General features: G+C 45.6%; 1 protein-coding gene across 1 annotated transcript; it reads right to left on the bottom strand.

Moving 5' to 3' along the window:
* Positions 1-293: 293 nt before the first annotated feature.
* LOC119460508 (uncharacterized) lies at positions 294-26,210 on the bottom strand. The gene is made up of 5 exons (XM_037721426.2): positions 26,072-26,210; positions 23,805-23,983; positions 10,991-11,041; positions 2,857-2,948; positions 294-1,987 (listed from the first exon to the last, which is right to left on the bottom strand). The coding sequence occupies exons 1-5, from the start codon at positions 26,129-26,131 to the stop codon at positions 840-842; spliced, it is 1,530 nt and encodes a 509-aa protein (XP_037577354.1). The 5' UTR covers positions 26,132-26,210; the 3' UTR covers positions 294-839.

The following is a 26,210-nucleotide window of genomic DNA, read 5'->3' as shown; positions in this document are numbered from 1 at the left end:
TGGTGCCATTGTACGTCCCTTAGATGTATGTGCATGTAAAGGATGTCATCCCATTTTTCGCTGGATGTTTGGATCAATCCGGTACATCTATTGGATGTTATTTGTGGCTATCTGGGATGCTGCCTGTAAAAGACCTCACATCTGCACTAAAAGCGTTGTAAGAGGAAAAACATATCAAAAATCCACACATTGGAGCACAAAAATGTGCAAGCAAATGCTTCATACTAACATCGCAAGTACACATTACCTAGAAAATAACCTCAAGGCAGAATTGTCGAAGTGCCCCAGTTAAGCCAAGATTGGACACCCTGTAATATTATGCAGCTTTTATCAAATTTTCATTTATTCGGCCACTCTCTCAAAAGCATAAACTATCTAGTCTAAAGAAATATACCAATTTACATTAAAAAAAGAAAACAAAAACAAAGTTACTTTTTGAACATCACCATGTTCATTTTCCATGATTGTTACAGCAGCATATTTGAAGGGTGTTTGCAATTTCCAGCACGTAAATTTGCTTGGGCCACTCAAGCATCTACTACTGAGCGCGTTGCAGCTTGAGAGAGACTGAAAGCAGACAGTGAAGCACCACACACCTAAGCAGGTTTTTCAAGTTTTGCACAGAGGGGCACTATGCAGTGAAATTCAAAAGCTTGATATTCATTCAGTCCACAACAATTTGTACCAAAGCCAAAATATAGTGCTGTTTTCAGGCACTGTTTTTCAACCTCGTGCACACAGGTGTACTAGCTATAAATATTGCCACTGGTTCCAGCTGTTGTTGATCGGCTACTTTCATCTCAATGAGTGGTTTTCTTGTCTGCCTTCTCCTCCCCTGCTCACTTCTTCTTATCCTCCATCCTTTCCTCGTCACTTGTCTTCTTCCCTTCTTCCTTGTTAGCACCAGCCTTAACCATTTTGTAATCCATACCATCTTTTCGCGGCGCATACTTGCCATCAGCTACATCATCGTCTCGCACCTTGTCGGAACTGCTTTGAGATAAGCCCTTTGTTTTTCTTGCTGGCTTAGAGTCATCCATGAACATGTCACCTTCGGATTCTTCAAGAGATGACACATTTTTCAACGCCAGCGATTTTTGCCTCTGTGTGGGTCCACTGTAGAGGAGCATCCGTGGCCTGTTGTAGCCCAGAGAAGGCCGTTGCAGACAGCCTGGGTAAAATGGTCCTGCGTGGTAGCTGGGGTAGCTCGGACCAAATGCATAAGGACCCGCAGGTGGCTGGCCAGAGCCTGAAACATTATTGGCCAACCCACAGGTTGAGCTGTAAGGAGAGCTGTACAAACTGAACAAGGGTTGAACCACGGGTTGGATGATTGGGATGCTGCTCTTGCTACCTGCGAGAAGAGACGACGAGCCTCCACGGTCATCGTCACACTTTCTTGCTGATCCACTGTCATCATCTTGTTTTGAGAACAAGCTAACATCATTCCATGAACTTGCTCCAGCGCCTCTCTCATTCTTTGAGCTTCGGTGGGAGCTGAGATGGCTTTGGTAGGTCCCGTCATTCAAGTCTTGTGATCCTGTCTTGCTCTTGACGATAGTGTCACTGGCATATTTCGTGGGAGCCTGCGACGGTGGTTTGCTTGACTTCAAAACAGCAGCCGTTGTTGCCGACTGTGACTCATCTTTAGAACTTAAGCGAAGTGACACTCCGCCGGCTGGCATGCCTGGCTCCTTGTTGCCACCAGGGGAAGGGGGCTGTTCAGCCATTGTGCCCTTGTGCTTATCTGGTGCCTTGCTGGCACCCTTACTGGTGACCTCAGACAATTTGCTCTTCTCGCCAACAGGCTCTGGCTTCTCTTTTTCTGCGGTGGCAACTGTTGCACTTTTCCCTGAAGAACCCTTTACAATGTTGGCAGTTGCTCCATCCATCTTGGCTGCTGTAGCTTCTTTCTTCAGCTTGACATCACCAGCTTTATCTGCTGAGGCCACTGACCCACTCTCCGATGTTTTGACTTTGCCATCGCCTGCAGAAACAGGAGAAGCTGTCCATGCAGTCATGCATTAGCACAATCAGTTGAACAACAATAAAATTGTATTCGTGAAGCTGCTCACCAAAGTGTGGAAATCAATGTGACCTTTTCCATAACATTAATGACCGCATAATTAAAGATTTCAGTCTCATTGGAAAACAGTGACTTCATACACAAATATAATATAGCGCGCAAAAAAAAGAACTGCCCACTTTACAAAACATGAGTATACACCAGCTAATCCTAGTGTATGAACAGCTGTTCCTTTGCAATAAGCAGCACTCAACTAAAACTTACTTTGTGAAACGGCTAAAACAATCTGCATGTTACACAACTGTAACTGTAAGAAGCCAATTATCCACCAGTGTAAACATTAATTGTGGATGCACTTTACTGTACCCCCCCTTTGCTAAAGTTCAGAATGGTAACAGCTAAATAATGCTAGAGTATAACATTCAGTGACACCTGTGAAATATTCTGATAAGCTTTGAACTGAACTTTGATTAAAATATTTCCTGAAACCAGATTGTGCTTCACAAAATTAAAAACTCACAAGGATACTTTGATTGTAGCAGATGAGGCAAGCAAGAAGGTGAAAAGTACACTGCCCTTTAGCTAACAAGGTTTACTGCTTACCAAACACCATCACTTCATCACTTCAATGTAAATGTGAAGTGCAGACTGTTGCATGAAGCAGGCCTAATTAATGGTATCGTCATCCCATTGTCTTCATGCCATCATCGTCACATTATCGATTGACCAGCAGTATTGCAGTCTGGTGACTAAACTGTTATGCCTTGTGGGAGTAGTTCACAAATCTCTACCATTCTGATTCTGCAGACTTAGGTCATTATTGTACCCACCAGCTGGTTTCTTATCAGCAGGAGGCTTCTCAGTTGCAGATTCTGCAGCAGCTTTCTCGGAAGCTCGTGCTGGCTCCTCCTGAGCAGCTGGCCTACAGGCAAATGAACACCCGTTCAGACATTTTGGTCAATATCTTTTGCAATCATGGCCCCCTACCATTCGGAAGCACAGCAGTTCCAGTAAGCTTACAAATGATCAACACATTGATTTTTTTAATGTGGTTAGCATTCTTTGGGAACTTCACCCAGTTGGCATGGTACACGTGCGTGTGCGCAAGCGTGCGTGTATATGTGTACATCCATGCCTAACCTCTTTGCAACCAACTTGGGTCGCTGTGTACATACGTGGTGCGCTTCAATGAACCTCTTTGCCGCTAACTTGGGTCACTGTGCCACTGGGTTTGTTGCTCTTCAATAAACTTCGTTGATGCCAACTTGGATCACTGGATATATGTGCCACTGGTATATGCCGCTTTTCAGAATAATCATCATATAAAACATATCAACAAATACTCATAAGATAGATTGCTAATCGCATTAATGTCACAAATAATCTCTAAAGGATGGTGGAAATTTGGGCTTGTTGGTATATCATCTTTGGGTTGTATAGCCCAGAGGGAACAACCACAAAAAGAAGGTCAAGACGACACACAAAGCATCCTAAAGGATCCTAAAGGATGGATGCACCGCCATTTTTTTTTTTTTGTCTTCTTAGTGCGAAGAAAATTGGAGGGCTCAGAACATCACGAGTTTGCTCTTGCAATCAGCATTTCACAAATTTCTGCATGTTTGCATGCTCTGCACAGCTTGGTCTCAAGTGAACAGTCTCACACACACGAGACTTGTATTTCAGGACCCGGAATGCATTCTGGCCAATTAAGTTCCCACCCTTTCTAAACAACTCCGAAATGCTCTGTTGCCCCGCATCCCCTAAAGTGTGCTTTCTCATCTCATTTTAGCTTCCTTGCATAAAATAGGTGCACATCACACATGACGGGGGTTAAATACTGGTGTCACATGGTCACTTTTGATCGCGACTGGGAGCGATCCGGATTGAATTTCTTGGCCGTGATTTACAATGATCGCTGCCACACGTTCCAACAATCTGGATAGCGTTTAGGTAAGTAACAGTTTTTGCCTGCTGATTGTCTGTAACTCTCCATGGTGTCGTGGCTAAAAGTACAAATTTGAAAAATATTAGTAAATTTGGATATTTTAATTAGAATACTAAATAATTACCATACTATTGAGTAGCTTGTTTAGGTGCTTTTACTGAGCTGTCTATTTCAAAATTTAAAAACAGCAAGAAAGTCTGGACAAGAAAGTAAGACACCCAAATACACATGGCACTGTTTCTAAATTTCGAAATCGTGTGCCAACTAGCCCAACAGCAAACTCTGCTGTCTTCTTTGTTTTTGGCGTTTTCTAGCACACTGCACTAGAGCCCACAGATGTCAGCCTACGATCGCAATCAAGGAGCCTGATTGCAATGCACAGATTGCGAAAGTCTGCATCCAAACTGTGCAACGTCGCAATTGAAATTGACCATGCTGCAGCACTCGATCTGGATTAAGCTCAATCCGGATCAGGTCCGATTGCGATCAAAAGTGATCGTGTGACACCGCTATTAGTTATATGCAGATACGACGAGAGATGTTAGCTGGGAAATTACTGCTCTTGCCAGAGTCCCTGATTAGTTATGAAATATAAGCAAACATAACCAATAGCCACAATGAGCCACACAAAATGTGACACGTCAAAAGTTGCAAGTAAGGTCAGACTCTCCTTAGAGTGAATTTGCAGGCTCTCTGCTATCTGTATGAAACTATTATTTAGCTGAACTGTTGATGACAGCACTGCTTAGTGAGCGGGAAGGTCCTGTTACTACACAGCTGTGGATGAGAGTTTTTTTGTTAAAGTGGAGGTTCCCTTTTCACTGAGATGCCAATACCTTCGTGGTGAAGCATAAAGAGTCCTGTGCAGTGCACAACCCAGTAAAAAGAAAAAAAGAAACAATTGACTCCAATTAGCTTTTCCAATAGGAATCAACTGGGACCAATAGGAACCAATTGGAAAATGCTTACTTCCAAAAGGTTGTGAGTGGATCAGAGGACAAACCAATTGGAGTTGCCAACTGAAATGAACTGGACCCAATTTGAGCCGATTGGAAAATCCCTAGTTCCAACTGGTTACGATTGAGTCAAAGTGAAACCGATTAAGTCCCATTGAACTTGTAATTGGAATCAACTGGGCCCATTGGGAAATCCTTACCTCCAATTGGTTACGATTGAGTCAGGGATGCAACCAATTGAGTCCAATTGGACTTGCCAGTTTGAACCAGCTAGGCCCACCTTACATTCCCAACTGAGTCTAATTGGACTACCAATAGGAATAAACTAGCTAGAACGTAATCAACTGGGAAATGATACTTTCAGTTTTTGAACCCATTCAAGGAAACTGGAATGAGCTATAGCTATATATGCATGCAGTACGAAGGCTATAGCAAACATGTTTCTGTCCTATTGGTCACGCCAACAAAAACCAATTGGTCATGTTCCAGTTGGTTCAATTGGTCCTGTTATGTACTAATTTACGCTTGGAAATTTTCCAGTTGGTACCAATTTCCAATTGGAGTCAATTGCTTTTTTTGACTGGGAAAGCTTTCAGGACCAAGCTATAGCATTGCAGTGTTAGACCATCCTCCTTAATACCGTGGTGGTCCAACTGCGCCATTTTGCTACAATTCTACTTTTCTGCGCCTTGCTGCGCCCACCGAAGTGCAACTTGCGCCAAGTGCGCCAAAGCGCGCCTTTGCCTGGGGCGCTACGCGGACATCGCGCCAAGTGTGCCTTTGCCTTGGGCGCTACGCGGACATGCAGTAGCATGGCCGATCATTTCGTTTGTGGACAGACCCGCGGCTAAGCATTCAGAGCATCGGCGACGCGGACTTCGCGACCAAGCTTCGCCCACGGAATCCTCGATCGGACATGCAGTTAAGCCTTTCAGCACTCGATGTTTCGGAATTCGCGACTAAGCACATCGAGCGTTGGCTCCTCGGCTAGGCATTTCGCGCGTCGGCACTTGGGACTGCGCGACTAAGCACATCGAGCGTCGACTCCTCGGGCCCGCGGCTAGGCATTCCGCGCATCGGCACTTGGGACTGCGCGACTTAGCACATCGAGCGTCGGCCCCTCGGGCCCGAGGCTAGGCATTTCGCGCATTGGCACTTTGGACTGCGCGACTGAATGAGCGTCGGCTCCTCGAGCCCGCGGCTAGGCATTTCGCGCATCGGCACTTGGGACTGCGCGACTAAGCACATCGATCGTCGGCTCCTCGAGCCCGCGGCTAGGCATTTCGCGCATCGGCTCTTGGGACTGCGCGACTAGGCACATCGAGCGTCGACTCCTCGGGCCCGCGGCTAGGCATTCCGCGCATTGGCACATGGAACTGCGCGACTAAGCAAATCGAGCGTCGGCTCCTCGAGCCCGCGGCTAGGCATTTCGCGCATCGGCACTTGGGACTGCGCGACTAGCACATCGAGCGTCGACTCCTCGGGCCCGCGGCTAGGCATTCCGCGCATTGGCACATGGAACTGCGCGACTAAGCAAATCGAGCGTCGGCTCCTCGAGGCAGCGACTAGGCATTTCGCGCATCGGCACTTGGGACTGCGCGATCGACTTAGCACATCGAGCGTCGGCTCCTCAGGCCCACGACTAGGCATTTCGCGCATCGGCACTTGGGACTGCGCGACTAAGCACATCGAGAGTCGGCTCCTCGGGCCCGCGACTAGGCATTTCGCGCATCGGCACTTGGGACTGCGCGACTTAGCACATCGAGCGTCGGCTCCTCGGGCCCGCGACTAGGCATTTCGCGCGTCGGCACTTGGGACTGCGCGCTAAGCAAATCGAGCGTCGGCTCCTCGAGGCAGCGACTAGGCATTTCGCGCATCGGCACTTGGGACTGCGCGATCGACTAAGCACATCGAGCGTCGGCTCCTCGGGCCCGCGACTAGGCATTTCGCGCATCGGCACTTGGGACTGCGCGATCGACTTAGCACATCGAGCGTCGGCTCCTCAGGCCCACGACTAGGCATTTCGCGCATCGGCACTTGGGACTGCGCGATCGACTTAGCACATCGAGCGTCGGCTCCTCGTGCCCGCGGCTAGGCATTCCGCGCATCAGCACTTGGGACTGCGCGACTTAGCACATCGAGCGTCGGCTCCTCGGGCCCGCGGCTAGGCATTTCGCCCATTGGCACTTGGGACTGCGCGACTAAGCAAATCGAGCGTCGGCTCCTCGGGCCCACGACTAGGCATTTCGCGCATCGGCACTTGGGACTGCGCGACCAAGCACATCGAGCGTCGGCTCCTCGGGCCCGAGGCTAGGCATTTCGCGCATTGGCACTTTGGACTGCGCGACTGAATGAGCGTCGGCTCCTCGAGCCCGCGGCTAGGCATTTCGCGCATCGGCACTTGGGACTGCGCGACTAAGCACATCGATCGTCGGCTCCTCGAGCCCGCGGCTAGGCATTTCGCGCATCGGCTCTTGGGACTGCGCGACTAGGCACATCGAGCGTCGACTCCTCGGGCCCGCGGCTAGGCATTCCGCGCATTGGCACATGGAACTGCGCGACTAAGCAAATCGAGCGTCGGCTCCTCGAGCCCGCGGCTAGGCATTTCGCGCATCGGCACTTGGGACTGCGCGACTAGCACATCGAGCGTCGACTCCTCGGGCCCGCGGCTAGGCATTCCGCGCATTGGCACATGGAACTGCGCGACTAAGCAAATCGAGCGTCGGCTCCTCGAGGCAGCGACTAGGCATTTCGCGCATCGGCACTTGGGACTGCGCGATCGACTTAGCACATCGAGCGTCGGCTCCTCAGGCCCACGACTAGGCATTTCGCGCATCGGCACTTGGGACTGCGCGACTAAGCACATCGAGAGTCGGCTCCTCGGGCCCGCGACTAGGCATTTCGCGCATCGGCACTTGGGACTGCGCGACTTAGCACATCGAGCGTCGGCTCCTCGGGCCCGCGACTAGGCATTTCGCGCGTCGGCACTTGGGACTGCGCGCTAAGCAAATCGAGCGTCGGCTCCTCGAGGCAGCGACTAGGCATTTCGCGCATCGGCACTTGGGACTGCGCGATCGACTAAGCACATCGAGCGTCGGCTCCTCGGGCCCGCGACTAGGCATTTCGCGCATCGGCACTTGGGACTGCGCGATCGACTTAGCACATCGAGCGTCGGCTCCTCAGGCCCACGACTAGGCATTTCGCGCATCGGCACTTGGGACTGCGCGATCGACTTAGCACATCGAGCGTCGGCTCCTCGTGCCCGCGGCTAGGCATTCCGCGCATCAGCACTTGGGACTGCGCGACTTAGCACATCGAGCGTCGGCTCCTCGGGCCCGCGGCTAGGCATTTCGCCCATTGGCACTTGGGACTGCGCGACTAAGCAAATCGAGCGTCGGCTCCTCGGGCCCACGACTAGGCATTTCGCGCATCGGCACTTGGGACTGCGCGACCAAGCACATCGAGCGTCGGCTCCTCGGGCCCGCGACTTTAGGCATTTCGCGCATCGGCACTTGGGACTGCGCGACTTAGCACATCGACCGTCGACTCCTCGGGCCCGCGGCTAGGCATTTCGCGCATCGGCATTGAGACTGCGCGACTAAGCACATCGAGCGTCGGCTACTCGAGCCCGCGGCTAGGCACTTCGCACATCGGCACTTGGGACTGCGCGACTAAGCACATCGAGCGTCGACTCATCGGGCCCGCGACTAGGCATTTCGTGCATCGGCACTTAATTGGGACTGCGCGGCTAAGCACATTGAGCGTCGACTCCTCGAGCCCGCGGCTAGGCATTCCGCGCATCGGCAATTGGGACTGCGCGACTTAGCACATCGAGCGTCGGCTCCTCGGGCCCGCGGCTAGGCATTTCGCCCATTGGCACTTGGGACTGCGCGACTAAGCAAATCGAGCGTCGGCTCCTCGGGCCCACGACTAGGCATTTCGCGCATCGGCACTTGGGACTGCGCGACCAAGCACATCGAGCGTCGGCTCCTCGGGCCCGCGACTTTAGGCATTTCGCGCATCGGCACTTGGGACTGTGCGACTTAGCACATCGACCGTCGACTCCTCGGGCCCGCGGCTAGGCATTTCGCGCATCGGCACTTAATTGGGACTGCGCGACTAAGTACATCGAGCGTCGACTCCTCGGGCCCGCGGCTAGGCATTTCGCGCATCGGCATTGAGACTGCGCGACTAAGCACATTGAGCGTCGACTCCTCGAGCCCGCGGCTAGGCATTCCGCGCCTAAGCACATCGAGCGTCGGCCCCTCGGGCCCGCGGCGCTAGGCATTTCGCGCATTGGCACTTTGGACTGCGCGACTGAATGAGAGTCGGCTCCTCGGGCCCGCGGCTAGGCATTTCGCACATCGGCACTTGGGACTGCGCGACTAAGCACATCGAGCGTCGGCTCCTCGAGCCCGCGTCTAGGCACTTCGCGCATCGGCATTGGGACTGCGCGACTAAGCACCTCGAGCGTCGGCTCCTCGAGCCCGCGGCTAGGCACTTCGCGCATCGGCATTGGGACTGCGCGACTAAGCACATCGAGCGTTGGCTCCTCGGGCCCGCGACTAGGCATTGTTGTTGTACAAAATTGTTTTTCTGCATTTCTAGTCACTTCTGTATTATGTCTGATTGCTTAAACTATTCTCAGTAGTCTACAAGTGCTATTTACATAGGCAAATAAAGTCTGTTTGCAACGTTTTCTGCTCTAGGCAGACGAGCTAACATTTGCTCTAAAGAAGTACTTAACAATTGTGTAGTAGTAATAAGCTGCACCAAATGTCATGCACTTGCTTTTCTTCTGCTCCAACTGATCCAAAACACAAAGAACTGCTACAAAATGCTAATGTGGCTGCTCCTAAATTGCTACAAAACAGCTTTTTTCCTGCTCCAAAAATTGCTTCAATTCTTAAACTGGCTGGACCACCACTGTTAATAGCAAGGCCTGAACGATAATATATAAGCACTAATATAATATATAACCACTAAGAGTACATTTTTGTTTCTACTGAAGTGAAGAAGAGGAAGAAGCACCAGCATATTAGCCAGCAACGAACAGTGTCTTGGATGGAGTTGATTGAACAGGGAATAACAATTCCATTCCGGTGAAGTACATAGAAAAAATGAGTGCAGGCAAGCTTTCGTGTGACACATGCCAAGGAAAATGACTGCATTCAAAATTTATACATTAATTGAGGCACATCTGTTTCTTTTCTTGTCATAGCCTTGTTTCATTGTACTTTGCTTTCATTCACAGCCACTTCAACTATAGCATTGTGTCATGGGGACATACACATCAGTGTAATGTTTATCTCTAAAACATAAAAAGTCAATTGTTTCACATCATTTTTCACTGTCCTTGCGATTATAAAACTAACGCTCTGGTTCAGTGCAACAGTGTCATGAATATAGTTTGCTTATTTCATTATAATCTTATTGTTTTATTGAATAAGCAAATGATAAAACAAATTTTGATTCCATTGACTAACCCTAATTTTTTGATAAACATGAATGGTACTAGAACTTTTTTTTACTGCCTATGGCTTCCAAAAAATCTACCTGAGCATTTGCTACGATCCAAGTCTGGAATAACTTACCACATACTTTAAAAACTATTTTTTCATTAACTTTATTCAAGAAATGTCTAAAAGAAAACTTATAAAATAATTCATAGCTTAATGCCTTGGTTTTATTGGTATACTGTAATTCTGAATAATTAGTTTTTTATGTATTGATGTAGTATTTTCATGTTACTAGCATTTTTTTTCTCTGCAACTTGCTTGCTGTATTGCTGCTTCAATTATTTCTGTTCTTGTAACTTATTTGTATTATGTTTCAAGTACTATGTACTTGAAACATAATACGGATTTAATGATCGATTGATTATTACTGTGACTGATGCATGAAAAAATGTAAGAGTGCAGGGCCATTAAAGGCAGAGCTGTGGGATATGATAATAGATATTGTGGAATAAGGACAGACTAGGAAACAAGTGGCAGGGTGCAAGTGCAAACAATGCAAATGGTTACATTTGTGCAATAAGCTGCAGGTGAAAGGTAGACTGACCGGGCAGGCTCTCCAGAATCTTCCATTTTCCTGGCTAGTGGTTCCGGCTCCCTGTAACAAAAATTAGCCGTAGCAGTTTCTACGCTAATACAATGCTGCATTGATACGGAGGAAAATGACTTCATGCATAAAGCACAGAACCACTCAAAACCTATGCCACATTTTGTTAATTACATCCCAACATGCTGAATGCTGTTGTCTACAGGGTCCTGAACACGGAGTAAGATAAGACAGGAGCGCGGACTCCGCTCGTCTGGAAGGGACACATTCTGCAACGCTGGCTCCTGCTTCACAGCGTGTTCGCCTGACGGCGCTACGAATGAAGAAAAACTCTGCAGCGGAGAGGAGCAAAGGCGTGGGGAGTCACTCGCGGCACCTGCTTATCAGCTGCTCCGCGCACGCCCTGACGCCTGTGCCGCGCATAGCTCTTGCGGTTCACGTAGTGACGTTAGCAGGAGAAACAAGTCATGTATCATTTTATTTAATTTATTTTATACAGGCCAAATGCAGGGCATTTGTCAGGTGGCCTACATGGAACTTTACAAGGCACAGGAACAGAAAATAAACAAATTACGGAAACTAAGACGGAAAGAAAAGCTATAGTAAATGGTAAGGCGATATAACGGCAGTTCGGGTGGTCTCAAGCAATGACAGACAATGAAAAGAAGTTTTTATGGAAAAGCTGACGTTTATCACTCTTTTTTATCTGAGCACGCATCAAGTGCTAGGATGCTTCGCTTGCTTCTTTGTTTCTCGCGGTGCTTTTCGTGTCGCCCGGTTCTCCTGCGAGCAGAATCGCCACATTCTCATTAAACATAATAATTAGGAATTCCTGCCAGTGTTTCCTGCTTATTATTTCACAAGAGAAGCTCTGATTATGTGTCTGCATAACTGGGGGAATCATCTTGAAGGCAAGGCTGAGAATTTACAGGGTAGCCAGCCGGTATTTACACTGGCTAACCTCCTTGTCTTTCTTTCCCTTTCTCTCTCTCTCTCTCTAAATTACGGCATGTCTCTGGACAAGGAAAGGCACCTGCACTGTGTGTAGTTGTAGACAAATTCAAATTGGGCTCCTCTCGTCCTTCCGCATTGGCGTCTTCTGGTTGCTCCTGGCATTCAGCATCATTTAGCTACGCCAGGCTTCCCTAAACAAATTGAAGGAACGGCTCCGCTTCGAAGTCTAGGCACTTTCTTTACATCTAGTAGGACATCGCCTTTGTCTTTGCTGAAGTAACTATCAAAAATAAGCTGCTTCTCGAAGTGTCGCGCACATATTTTGTCCATTGCTTTAAGCGCTCGCTTACTTTCATAAATTTTTTGACGCCACTGGTGCAGTAGTTGAAGATCAGATGGCGAAGCGAAGAGCGAAAACTTTTCGCATCCTTTGCCGTAACCAGATTTACAGCCGGGAACAAAACACTGTCCTGTTGCTCAGTCTCTTTACACACAAGTATCAAGGTACCTTGTTCCGTCAGGCATGAATAAACATACTGCAGACATGGTAAACAAAGCGAGGAAGACGGAAACTTCGCACCTTCGCTTTCGCGCAGACGTAGAGGAGTGAAAAACAAGTACTTCTGTTCTGTCTTTTTGTACAGCGTAATTTATCGTCAGTTTCCTCTAAAGACATCTAAAAATGTTTCGTATGTGTGCATAAAAGCGCTACCGCGTGTTTATTTGCGCTTTTATTATTTGTGCGCATATATTTTTTGTGTTTGATTGCTGTCAAATTGAGACGGCCGAGGGTCCACGTTTGTAGCAGACGACACGCTCTGTGGGTGCCGGGCTGCCCGTTCTGCGCCGCCGTCGCCGCCGGTCTCCGCCACTCGGCGCATGCGCACATGGAAGCAAGCTGTTGAGTGTTTTCCACGCGCCTCTACAGATGGCGCTACGCGATGTATAATTTGTATTGCACGGTTTGTCCCGAGCGAATGCGTTGCGCGGCGGCGGAGATGGCGCTCCTGTTTATCTTACTCCGTGGTCCTGAAGAAATCAAAGTGGGGAGCAGACACCAGTTGACCTACCAGGAAGTCATCCAACATAATGACCTCTACACTTGGTTTAGAGCATATGTTTGACATCTTGGGTGGTACAAGCACAACCTCTATGTTTTAGCCGATTTGTGCACATTTCTCATACATTCATCTCTCTCATGTTCCAAGCTTTCCAACTTGCTATCAAGTTTACTGGATGTAATTGCATTGTACTACAATGTTTACATGCATTTTAAATGAAGACTGACAAAACCTGGTAAGACCAGCACAGTATAAGCACGCACTAAACGCTTTGATACACATTACATGGCAAAATACTTAAAAAAAACTTCATTACATTTTTAGTTAGTACGGCACATCTCAAACTTGCAAAATTAGAGTTAGTTATTGTTCGAGGCATGTACAGTCATCACGGGAAAAAAAAATGAAAAAAATTTGTCGATGTGAGTGGCAACCATAGTCGTAAATGACACATACCGGGCAGTGGCGTAGCCAGAAATTTTGTTCGGGGGGGGGGGGGGGCTCAGGTTGCAGCGCGGCCTCCTCCTTATAAAATTTGTAGAGGGATCAAATGCATGAATAATAACTGCATTGCCAATTCCAATGTATATTAGATGCTACAAACGAATTATTGAACGCTATGCACTGTCCATTAAAATATGTATGTTGTCATAAAAGAATAAATTCATATGCCCCAAAAATTGTGGCAGAAATAGCTGATATCAATGCTTCCGCGTTTTTGTCTAATTAATAAGTAAGGAAAACATCACATGAACTTTAGAACTATTGGCCTTTTTCGGGGAGAAGTTTGTTTTAGAGAAACGAGATGGCGCTCACAGCGGCGCGCCATACCTCTCCTCAGCGACCGCGCACGAATACGAAACCATTACCGCTTCTATCTTGCTTCTGTGCGATCAGTTGTCGGAAATGCAACTGAGTTTTCGCTAACACACTGTGCTCCAATCATGCTAGATTTAATAATGTGGATTGAAGACGTGTGCAGAAGTTGGCTGCAAAAATAGTGACTGGCATGTTAAGGAATAGAATGAATCTGTGTGGTGAAGTTCGCGGACTGCTGCTGCAACTGTCCGAACGTGTTACCGGCACTTCGTGATGTACGGCTTTCCTCGAGGATACAGAAATTTGCTCATTCGCCAGCCTTGTATCGCTAACCTTCAAAGAAAGGGCTTCATCCCCATAACGTCGGCAAGAATGAGTACCACTCGTTAAACAATGACAAAGGGAGTAGCACCGCTTCCTGTCATATTAAGTTTCGCGCACGTTATCTATACACATCTGTCCAAATGGCAGGAAAACTTACGCCCACTCTATCGCCGACGTATCAAGAATAAGTGAATGGACTTACACTTGATTATATGCGCACTGTATACACACAATAAATGACGGACTACACCTATAGTGCACTAATGGTCAAAGGTGAATGTTTTGTGATAGACCACAAAAGTAAACAAGATACTAACTGTAATATATATTTGCTACAAGGTATTACAATGTACAAAACAGCTACGTTTGAAGCCTTGTGCGCAGCAAGAACAAATCTATCGGATCCGGAACTGAGCACATCCGCGAGTGATTAGGCAGAAAATAATCAGATAGGAACTTCACTGAGTCAGGAACTGACAAGCCACTGCTTCAAAATATTTGCCCAATAAAGAACAAAGAGCAAAACGCAGTAATCCTGACTGAATATATAATCGGACAGCTTGGAATTCATATTTAGCCCCGCTTTTAGAACAGGCACCATATACGCCGTTTGGACATAGCTTAATCAGCTCCGAAAGCGCTTTTGCATGTTCTCTGAAGCTGTGATCAAAGCTTCGTGTCGTCCATCTAGTCACCGTCTATGATATCTCCGAAAACAGATGTTTTCTAAGCCGCACCGGCGTCATGCACTTCCATTGTAAACAAGGAGGCAACGGAGGCAGTTGAGGCAAGCAATGGATGCGTCACCACGTGATCAAATATGGCAGCGCCCACGGGATTGCCGCGAAAAGGGTCAATAGACAGTTTTAGTATTGCGGAAATGGCACCACGCTAAACGCAATAAAATAGCGAGGTCAGACTGCGCCCGCTATTTTTCAAATATAGCGGATACGCTAAACGCTCGCTAAGTTTCTAGCGTTGCAAACATGGTGGCACCCTCGGCCTGAGCGCTTGACATGCAGGCTCGTTTTAAGGCTTGGCGTGGATCCACACGGCTAGTTTGGTTGTCGAGCTGCTCAGTTTGCAGCTTTGACTACTCGCAGCTAGATGGTTTTGCGCTTAGCGGCGCATCGTTGTCTTACGCTACACTAAAACTCTATCGAACAGCGTTCCGCAAAGATTTAGCGTGCGTAACACGCTAACGCTAACGCAAGCATTTTCCGCAATACTAGAAGTCTCTAATATCAGTTCGAAACCAGCAAAGCAGTGCATGCAGCTTATATGAAAAGCGTAAAGGCAATGAAATGAATAAGTTGAGGACAAACATTTTGATGAATCTTTGTCATTCAATAACCTTATTTACAGTTTTCTACATATGCAACGGCCAGGAAGAAACCTCAATGACGCTATCCCTCGTTGCAATCGATTGCGCAGGAGCAGCTGTTACCCGTCGTGTATTGTAATTACACCGAGACAATACTCGCAGCAGTGAGTACAAATAAACAGTGGGAGTTCTGCAAAATATATATTAGAAATACGAAGATAGAATGGAATATACCAATGCGAAGATACAACTCACTAAAGGGCAAAAAAAGAGTCGCTGGAAACAAAGTTCACTGCTAGTATACACAAAACCTCGCAATAAGATATTTAGGAATACGTATGAGTCTCCAATAAATCTACTTATTTAAGCAAACGTCAGTGTATATAATGCGTCAAATAAGACAAATAAACATGTTGCTCAGTCACAGATAGTAAACTTTGCGCACAGAAAGACAGATGATCTAGGCAAGAACATAATTATGATCGCAGAAATCGTGATATGTACTTGGGCCATGCAGCGGTCGCGACAGCCCCATGTGGGTAGAATAATAGAGGAATAATGCATAAATCAGTACGAAAATGTTTAATTTAACTGCCTGCACAACGCCAACAATTATTCTGCACCCAAAATTAAAGGAGGGTGTCCCTTCGTTTCAAAAAAGAAATAAAAGCAGGTAGCTGAAAATGAAATAAAAGGACAAGCGAAGGCCACAGATGATGCGGCAAGTTGAACTACCCAATATCCGAGTGTATTTTTGGCGAACGCCGCGTGGGCCGGGCTTTCAACGAGCAAGGTCGGTCAAAATTGGTTATTGGTATACTCGTAATTTTTGTATTCGCGTGATAATTGTGATCATGATGCTAACTGCTAGAATAAACGGCGAAAATTTCTGCGGTTTTAAAAGCTAATGAACGGTCATACGTTTTAATAATTAAGAACTTATGGACCTGAAGGAACAGTGCTTTTTACTTGCATTTATTTTTGCTGCTTCGCTATCTAAAGGACAAACTTTTCTCGGCGGGAAAGTTGAGCGAAGCGGTAAATGATTTCGGACACGTTGATGCCGACGTCTCTGTGGCTGTATAGAAGCGCCAGCCTAACCATGCGTTCCACAGACATTGTAGAGCGAAAGTAGTTTTTTAGTAAACTCTTGTTAAAAAAATATTCTCTCTGCGCTGGCAGTGGTCACTGGAAGGGTGACTAGAAGCTGCAGCAGTATTTACACATTTACATAGAACCTGCTGTCGCAATGAAAGATGGGCACCTATTCCGGTGCTAAAACCTAAAAGAATCCCTTGATGTCGTTGGCATACTTGTTTAGGTACCTTGCAGAAACAGTAGGCTGTTCGATTCCAGCGATGTCCGTCGTTTCGTCAGGAAGTGTGGAGAAGCAGCCTGCTTTTGAATATAGGCTTTCTTTGATAATGTCACCACAAATTTCTATAATTTGGTTTTATGCGTCTGGGCTTAAATACGAGGCATTACTGGGCCAACTTTCCAAATGGTTCTTCAGATATGTATCTCCAAAATCAGCTCGCAGCGAAGAAGCACTCTGAAAATGCCTGTATTTTCAGCAGGGGCATTGCTTATATCCATAGGGCCCCTGTCCCTGTGACAACGGAGAGCCAGACCTTGTCGCCCGCAAAAAAAAAAAAAAAAAAAAAAAAATCGCAATAATAGGCCATTTACTTTCTTTTGTTTTCTCATATTTTACTTTGCCTGCCCTAGTCCAGCTGATCAATCCCATTGGGCACGCTTCCTGAAAATGTTTGGAGAAAATTATCAGCTGCTAGCTGACAGTCACGGTGATATTTAGTATTTTCGTGTGTGTGGGAGATTGCGAGCGCGCGCTTCCATTTATGGAACGGCTTGGACACGAGTTTTTTGGTGCGCGCATGTTGGCCCAAATTTATAAGAACATTAACCCCATAAAGTTCTAGAATTGAAAATCTTTTAAAGCATGCCTTTGGAAATGTCAGCGCACCTTTCGCGTCAAAAGTTTATGAGAACTTTATACCCATAAAGTTTCGTAATTGAAATCCATGCGCTCCATATATTCCGCGGCCGCTGCGAGATGCCGCAACGCGCCCGCTCGCTATCGAAAAGCCGATGAAAGTTTGTGCTCAGATGGGGCTCCTTGCGTTACGTGACTCCAGGTGCAAGGGCGTTGTCACGAAATCCAGCCCGAGTTCGCAATGTTCGTGCCGAAATGTCTTTTCGAGCGTGAAAAAGACATTGTAGACAAAATCCAGAATGATTGCCTGCGTCGGTGGTAGTTTTAGTTGGCGGTGCATGCCCGCACGAAAAAATTTCGGGGGGGGCTGAAGCCCCATCAGCCCCCCCCCCCCCTGGCTACGTGCCTGATACCGGGTGTTTCTACAAAGACTTTAAATAATATTTAGAAATAGTCATTTTAAAATAAAAGGACGCTTCATTTGCAGATATGCTGTCATTGGAGGCAACCATGGGGTGATATGCGGTAATTAGTAATTAATTGAGAAAAACCCATTTATTCACTTTTAATTTTTTATTTTCAGCAAAATCATCCTAATCGGGAAATTGAAGCAATCTCTCAGTACAAACCATATCAACTTTTGGATCTGGAAAATGTGATCACCCATAGAAATGTGGCTTGATGAATTTTGCCTATCAGAGCATGCAAAACCAAAACTGGGAGGCTGCAGCGAGCGCAATGCCGTGCCCCTTGAGGTGATGTTCTGATTATGTCGCCTAGCAGCGGGCAGCCAGTGTGCTCCGGCTGCATGCTCCTCGCTGTCGCAGTGTGCTGGCTGCTGGGTGACGTAATTCGAATGTCACCTCAAGGCGCATGGCATTGCGCTCGCTGCAGCCTCCCAGTTTCGGTTTCGCATGCTCTGATAGCAGAAATTCATTGTGCCACGATTCTGCTGGCAACCGCTATTTTTCAGATACAAAAGTTGATATGGCTGGTATGGAGTGTTTGCTGAAACAAAGCTTAAAAGTTAAGTAATGAATTTTTGTTAATTAGAGACTAATTACCACATATCGCCCATCACCCCACGGTCACTACCACTGGTGGCATGTTTCTGAAGGAAGCATCCTTTTATTTCAGATTGGCTATTTTTAAATATTACTTAATGTCTTCGTAGAAACACCTGGACCCCTGGTATAACACTGCAGGTAATAAACATGGCACTAATAAACCTGCCAACATTGCTTTGAACGATTGCTACAGTGAATGCCAAAAAATACTCAAATTTAGTGAAAAACAATAAAGAGCATCTTATTCTGATTATACAAAAAAATTGCCGAGCTTTCTTGTTCTAAGGCTGCTGAAACATGCACCCTGCTCTGGAGATAAAATGATCTGTGCCACAGACCAACAGAAATATTAAGTCTTTCATAAAGCATTCATGCAATGAAAGCAGATATTTTGGCTGCTGTTATATACAGGTCTATGGAGTGCATGGCGGTGGTTCAGGTAACTCCAAATAATCGAGCAGGTTCAAGAAATCAGGCTCTGAGCATTCCTTTGACAACTGCACTCGTATTCGTTCGCAGTCAGTTTATCCCCAAACTAGATGCAAATTCACTATAAAAATATTGCTGTCACCATGGCAGTCATCTTGTAAACAAGCCCTAAAAATCAGGCATATTATAATAAGATCGTAAAAGTTGGAAGGTATGAGCTAATGATAGTTCTGGGCAATTCTTCAGTCTCAGGGGTGATCCAGCATACTGGTTGCAAGGCTGGTCTTCAAGGTAGCTACACTTGGCAACAACCTAAGGATACAGTAAAAGTTCTATCCATAAAACTTCATTGCATTGGCCCTCCATGCTCCAAAGCATAGTTCACGAGATGCCTGTACTGAAAGCAGCCTACCTCCACCATCATGTCACGAAAATGAGTGGCAGTGATTGGCTGGCTTATATACAATGCCTCACGACTTCAAGTGTACCAGAGAAATGGAAGAATGACAACATTATACTAATACGGAAGAATGGAGACGTCAGAGAATTGAAAAATTACAGGCCCATTAGCTTGCTTGCAGTGCTGTATAAAACATTCACCAAAATAATTTCCAATAGAATCAGGGCAACAATTGACTTCAGCCAACCAAGAGAACAGGCTGGCTTCAGGAAGGGATATTCTACGAAGGATCATATCCATGTCATCAATCAGGTAATCGAGAAATCTGTGGAGTACAGTAAACCTCTCTATATGACTTTCATAGATTATGAAAAGGCATTTGATTCAGTAGAGATACCAGCAGTCATAGAGGCATTGCATATAATCAAGGAGTACAGGAGGCATACGTGAATATCTTGGGAAATATCGACAAGGATTCCACAGCAACCTTGGTTCTCCACAAGAAAAGTAGAAAGTTACCTATCAAGAAAGGGGTCAGGCAAGGAGACACAATCTCTCCAATGCTATTCACTGCATGCTTAGAAGAAGTATTCAAGCTCTTAGACTGGGAAGGCTTAGGAGTGAGGATCAACGGCGAATATCTCAGGATTCTTCGGTCTGCAGATGACATTGTCCTATTCAGCAATAATGGGGACGAATTACAACGAATGATTGAGGTCCTTAACCGAGAAAGTGTAAGAGTGGGGTTGAAGATTAATATGCGGAAGACAAAGATAATGTTCAGTAGCCTGGCAAGGGAACAAAAATTAAGGATCACCAGTCAGCCTCTAGAGTCATTAAATGAGTACATTTATCTAGGTCAATTGCTCACAGGGGACCCTGATCATAAGAAGGAAATTTAGAGAAGAATAAAATTGGGTTGGAGTGCGTATGGCAGACATTACCAAATCCTGACTGGGAGCTTACCACTGTCATTGAAAAGAATAGTGTACAGTCATTGCATTGTACCCGTGCTAAAATATGGGGCAGAAACTTGGAGGATAACAAAGAAACTTGGAGGTTATCAAAGAAGCAAAGAAAAGCAAAGAAAATGTTAGGCCTAACATTAAGAGACAGGAAGAGAGCGGTATGGATCAGAGAGCAAACAGGGATAGCCGATATTCTAATTGACATTAAGAGGAAAAAATGGAGCAGGGCAGGCCATGTAATGCGTAGAACGGATAACCGGTGGTTCATTAGAGTTACAGAATAGATACCGAGAGAAGGGCATTGCGCAGTCGAGGACGGCAGAAAACTATAGGTGGGTTGATGAAATTAGGAAATTTTTAGGCTCAAGTTGGAATAGGCTAGCGCAAGACAGGGGTAATTGGAGATCGCAAGGAGAGGCATTCGTTCTGCAGTGGACATAAATATAGGCTGATGATGATGATGACGAATTGGCTGGCTCATCTATACAAACCCTTTTTGAGTTGGGCAGCGGTGTACTTCCCACTGCATTCTTAGGTTATCACCGACTATAGGTAAAGCAACAACTTCCTGCTGAACTAGCACTCCGGCTGTCAGTGCCTGTGACCTGCTCTAGTCACTAGTTACTTGTACCAACCTTACTCTCACTAACTTCACACTTAAGAGTCACTAGTTACTTGTACCAACCTTACTCTCACTAACTTCACACTTAAGAGAATCCCTTTATACAATAGGCTTTGATTATACTGATAAAGTAAGATAGCTTCTCGTATCTTATTATACATAATATATCTACTTGGGTCTGTGAGTAAATGGCTATGTAAAATGCAAACATATTTCACATGGTATTTCATGGCCCATTTAGCTAAGTTATACATCTAGCCATGACCATAAATGTGCTAGAACCCTCTTTGAATGTTTAAATTTTCTGCACATGCATCATTGAATAGAGTTTTAACAGCGGAGCTGTTTAAGCCGGGCGTAATGTGTCTGCTGAATCCAAAAATGTGGGCCGATCCTGGCGGCAGAGCAGAAAGGGTCCAAGCGCAATGACGCATACCCCTGTGAACTAGCGAAGCTGAGCCTGGCTAAGTCTAGCTAAGCATGGTTGGGACTACTTAAGCTTAGTCAGTCATCGATATCCAATCGATAGCCAATCAATAGCTAATCCGGAAAATGCTGGGGATGACTTGTTAGTGCTTAGCCTAGCCCAAATACATGGCCAATACCTAGTGATAGCCAATCAATAGCTAATCAATAATCGATCAATAATCAATAAATTTCAAAAAATGCTGAGGATGACTGGGTAGTGCTTAGCCTAGCCCAAATATGTGGCCAATACCTTGTGATAGCCAATCAATAGCTAATCGATAATCGACAAATAATCAATACATTCTGGGAAATGCTGGAGATGACTTCCTAGTGCTTAGCCTAGCCCAAATACGTGGCCAATACCTTGCGATAGCCAATCGATAGCCAATCAATAGCTAATCGATAATCTATCAATAATCAATAAATTCCAGAAATGCTGGGGTTGACTTGGTAGTGCTTAGCCTAGCCCAAAAGCCAGGACTAGATAAGTGCCCATCAGCATTGTTGTCTCTTAAGCATTGCGCCTATGCTATGCCAAATTAGCTATGCCATTTTTTTTTGGGGGGGGGGGGGAGGGGGGGGTCCATTTGTCACTAAATCCTACACTCCTTTTGTTGTGCGACTTAGCATTACATATCATCACACCTTACATAATTAATGCGTAAACACTGAAAACAAGAAATCAAGTCAAACTCCATTTTTAGGAAATGGGCCAATTTTGAAAACAGCAGAAGATTTGTAAACCAGAAAGTAGCATAGAAGTGAAATACAGATGCTGATGACAAAATTGCACCCATGAAGCAGCTTCCTATGATGCTAGAGAGATTGTGCTTGGCTAAAGCTACTTATTGCAGTTCAATATAAGTATAGAACTTTCACATGCCCTCCGGAGCTACAGGTAAATGGCTCAAATCCATGAAATGGCAACAACATCTATTGCTTGCCACAAATACACCATCCCTTTCATGGCTGGGCATGAGAAAAACTTAGTTTGGCCTTAAATTGCAGCTTTTTTTGCTAAACCCCTGAACTTAACTCATGTACGGAGACTCGCCCTAACTTGTGCAACTCATTGGTCACTTTGCCTATTAGTCACTGGATCACTTTAAAAAAAATATTTTTGTGGAACAGCTGTTTGGTAAATATGAAAGATAAGCCTACTCAAGTCCTTTTTAAAGGGAACATTTCAAGCAGGAGGCACGACTTAGTGCTCACGTCACTAGAGTGTTTTAGCTGAGCGCTTGCGGTCCGCTCCGCTCAGACCGGCATATGCTAGCAAATGCCACAACCGCTTAGCGGGAACGCTATTGCGCTTGCGCACAACGCTCATACCGGCAGCGGAACGAAGACCGCATCCCTCGCTCCGTTACAAAGCCGACTGAGCGGAGGGTGACAGCGTGTCTACTTGGCCTCTTCGTCATTTTGCAGCCGAGTTGATAGCGCGTCGCTCGCGTCTCGGCAAGACGCGCTTATCAAATGCGAAATCTATGCAGTTCCCTGCAGTATCTCAGAGCGTGAAATCTGAGCGGAGCGTAAGCGGCGCTCTGCTAAAACTGTCTACTGTAAATTCCAGTGGCAGATTCAGAGGAAAATTTCCTGCTCTTTTCGGAGCAAGTCTTTTTGCATGGCTGCTTTTTACATGGTGCTTCAGTGGCACAGGGCGGATGCGAAGCCAGGATTGCCTCATGAGACAGCCATGGCTGCTACATCAAAACTGGCAGATTCTACTGCAACATTGTGCGATATACATCTTTCAGCGGCTGTTGACATCGCAGTCAATAGAATTGCACTTTATACTTATGCTACCAGAGACTGCTGCACAGCCTTTCCTTCTTGAAAGGTGTTGATGCAAAGAGAAAATTTAACTCAAGCTGCGAGAAGTCAGGCTCAGGCAGAGAAGTTAACGCATCATGCAGCTATGCCTGACAAATCGGTTCTGTTTGCCAACTGAGAGGACACCCGCTATTGGCTTTACCAAAGAGGACGCTTGCCCCGACTCACATAAAGAGGTACGGCAGGAGTTGCTTGCTGATTAGATCTGTCTTTTCCACTTGAAACTTTTATTCATCAAAATAATTAAATCTCTATGCATAATTCAGCACGCCCTGACAATGTGGCCTACCGCTGGACTAGCTGATAGCTAGGTTTGCCATATATATTCAATTCTGTTCTTTCAAATAGCAGACAAGTTCCACTGCAGTGTGAGGAAAGCCAGGTATCCAATTGTTCCTTGCTTGGTCTGGTTGGAGCATGAATATTCAAAATGCAGATTTGCAACAAATGCTCTTTGCTGGGAATGATATTCTGTGGTACAGTTTGCGGTGCCACTCTGTATCTGCCATGAAAACTTATCGTCATAAATTGATGCCCTTTAACATGGCTGGCATTACATACAAAGTACATTATTATGGAACTAATGCTCACTGTGCCCACGGGTAGCAGCGATGCCAAACGCGGCTACAGAATGCCCGGCCGCTTTCGAAGTCTGTGACCATGGCGCAGCGGTCATTCATGCCAAGAAAGAGTGGATACAGCAGGTGAAAATAGATGATGGTCACACCGTTGGTTCCAGTCGGCGCCAGACACCAGGTCAAGAATAAAAGCTGCAGAGTTCATTTTCGAACCTCACTCAAATTTGACCCTTCGAATGAAGCACAATGAAAAACCGCAACCAAAATAAACCAAATGTCATGTTATGGGCACTTCTGTGTGAGTTGCACAGCTAATTTCTAACTTTTGAAACACAACAGCGATAAGCAGCAGACATAAAGAAAAAAAAAACATTCCAGCTAGCATATGCCAGTGCACATCAAATGTCCACACCAGTACACCTGTCTAGCTTGCAACACATTGTTTCAAAAAGTGGAGGATGAAAAGACAGGCACAAACAAAAATGGTGCATCACTGTATTTATGCGAATTAAAAAGCACAGTTTTGCAAGCATGTCCAGGCCAAATGTGACCAATTAGAAAATGGCAAATGTGAACATTTGAAGAATGGCAAATGTGGTTCTTGTGCATAAGGCTAGGCCTTGTGACACAGTATCAAGCTGCCAACCTATTTCACTAACTTGTGTTCCACTTGATGTGAAATAGTACTTGAACATGTTCTGCTACTCAAACATATTTCAGCACTTAAACAACAATCATATTGTTGGCTACCAGCACAGCTTCGGAAGTGGTCATTCCTGCCCCACTCAACTAAACTTTTTAATGCGAACTTGACGCACTTTCAGGGGACTGTCTGCCTGTCTATCTAACCATTCTTTTTGCCATTTTGGATCTAATGGGTACAGCATCGATCTGAGTTAACAGGGTTCGAAACCAACTGTTGGACCAACTTTGGTCATTGGGTATATACTGAGTATGTGCCACCCTTCTCCAGTGTTGGGTGAACACGCATCACATATGCTCAGACAATCTTGCCTGCACACGCGCCACATGGCGCAGCATTTTCTGCAGTGGGGAGCATGCCTCAACGCGTCTCTGCAGCGGCAATACGGCGTGTCGCTACATTGCTTCAATGCTAGCTTTGACATTCATAATGAGACAGGTTCTGCCAGAATTCTTTTCTTCATCATGGAACAAACAAAATGGCTATATTATTACGGTGCAAGTTGTAGAACACTACACTTTATTAAAGGAAACTTTAAAAAGCCACCAGAGACTTGAAGGAAACTTAGTACGCCTCAAAAATTCACCTAATCCTTGAATATGCTTTTGTAGTCCAGGACACCGACACTAAAACGCTAATAAACAAAATAGAAGCCATTCAGAAAAGATCTGCACATTTTGTCACCCACTCAACTGGACGATACCACTCTCACAGCTCTAAAAAAATTGCTCATTCGACCAAATTGACAATTGCACTGGCATTTCATAGCACTCATATATTAAGCCATCATCATACACAATGAAGAAGGACAATGAGTGGAAAATAAAGAAATTTCTATGACGCACAAAAGATTTTCTATTCTTTCTTCTTCCCTTCCATGCATGAAACTTGTTACCCAACGCAATTGTTACTACTGATGCCCATTAATTTCCACAGTCATTGTTGTACCATTTGCATCTCTAAATGTAATTTACATTCTTTTATTCAGATAGATGCAGTACTTGTATATTCACTTGCTGCTTTTGTTACCTGTCAATTTTTACATTATTGCTGGTTTTCCCTGTTTTATTATTGTTTCTTAATTGTACTTTTTCTCCCTGTGTGTTGTTGCCTTATGACATACCTGTTTCCTCATGCCACTCAACGTCCTGAGCATTTCTGTATTATGGTGTATACTTGTGCTAATCTATTTGTATATTTTGTAATACGCCTCCCATAGATTATTGCCCTCCAGGTGAATGCAGTGATATGAATAACAGAATAAAAGAAAAAAAAAGTTATTATTAAGCCCTTCCAAGAAGCATGCTTACCTTTAGTTACTAGATATATCTTAAATTCAAAAGCCATTGAATAAAAGGATAGAAATGCGCAGACTACTGAATGCACTGTAAAAGTGCAGTACACCACAGTAAAAGGTAAATGAAAAAGGCACTTGATGGAACCAGGGAAAAAAAGAACAATGCGAGGTCAAAGGAAAAAAAAAAAGCCTCAGTATAGTGCCCTTCTGTGAGCATTGGACATAGGTACCCTCATACTTTGTGCACCCATAGGTATACAACCGCATAAAATTGCCTTACCTTGAACAACCAAAAGAGTGGGAAGTTCTCCCTAATCTGGTCAGTGAAGTAGTCCAGCATGTTGAAGAGGCCAAAGATGAGCCAGAAAGTAATCCATCGGCTGTCGTCACTTTTGGAAGAATTTTCTATGTTGTGAAAG

The sequence above is a fragment of the Dermacentor silvarum genome, chromosome 8 (genome assembly GCF_013339745.2).
Source record: "Dermacentor silvarum isolate Dsil-2018 chromosome 8, BIME_Dsil_1.4, whole genome shotgun sequence".
NCBI lineage: Eukaryota > Metazoa > Arthropoda > Arachnida > Ixodida > Ixodidae > Dermacentor > Dermacentor silvarum.
Note: the sequence above shows the minus strand (reverse complement) of the source record. Positions and strands in the feature narration are given on the sequence as shown.

What these genes read in the sequence shown, in the direction of transcription:
- LOC119460508 (XM_037721426.2), bottom strand. Translation starts at nt 26,131, where the DNA reads ATGCTGGACTACTTCACTGACCAGATTAGGGAGAACTTCCCACTCTTT. An exon ending in CACTCTTTTGGTTGTTCAAG is followed by an intron (nt 23,984 to 26,071) that starts GTAAGGCAATTT and finishes TGAACTCTGCAG; the next exon opens with CTTTTATTCTTGACCTGGTG. An exon ending in GATTCTGGAGAGCCTGCCCG is followed by an intron (nt 2,949 to 10,990) that starts GTCAGTCTACCT and finishes ATTTGCCTGTAG; the next exon opens with GCCAGCTGCTCAGGAGGAGC.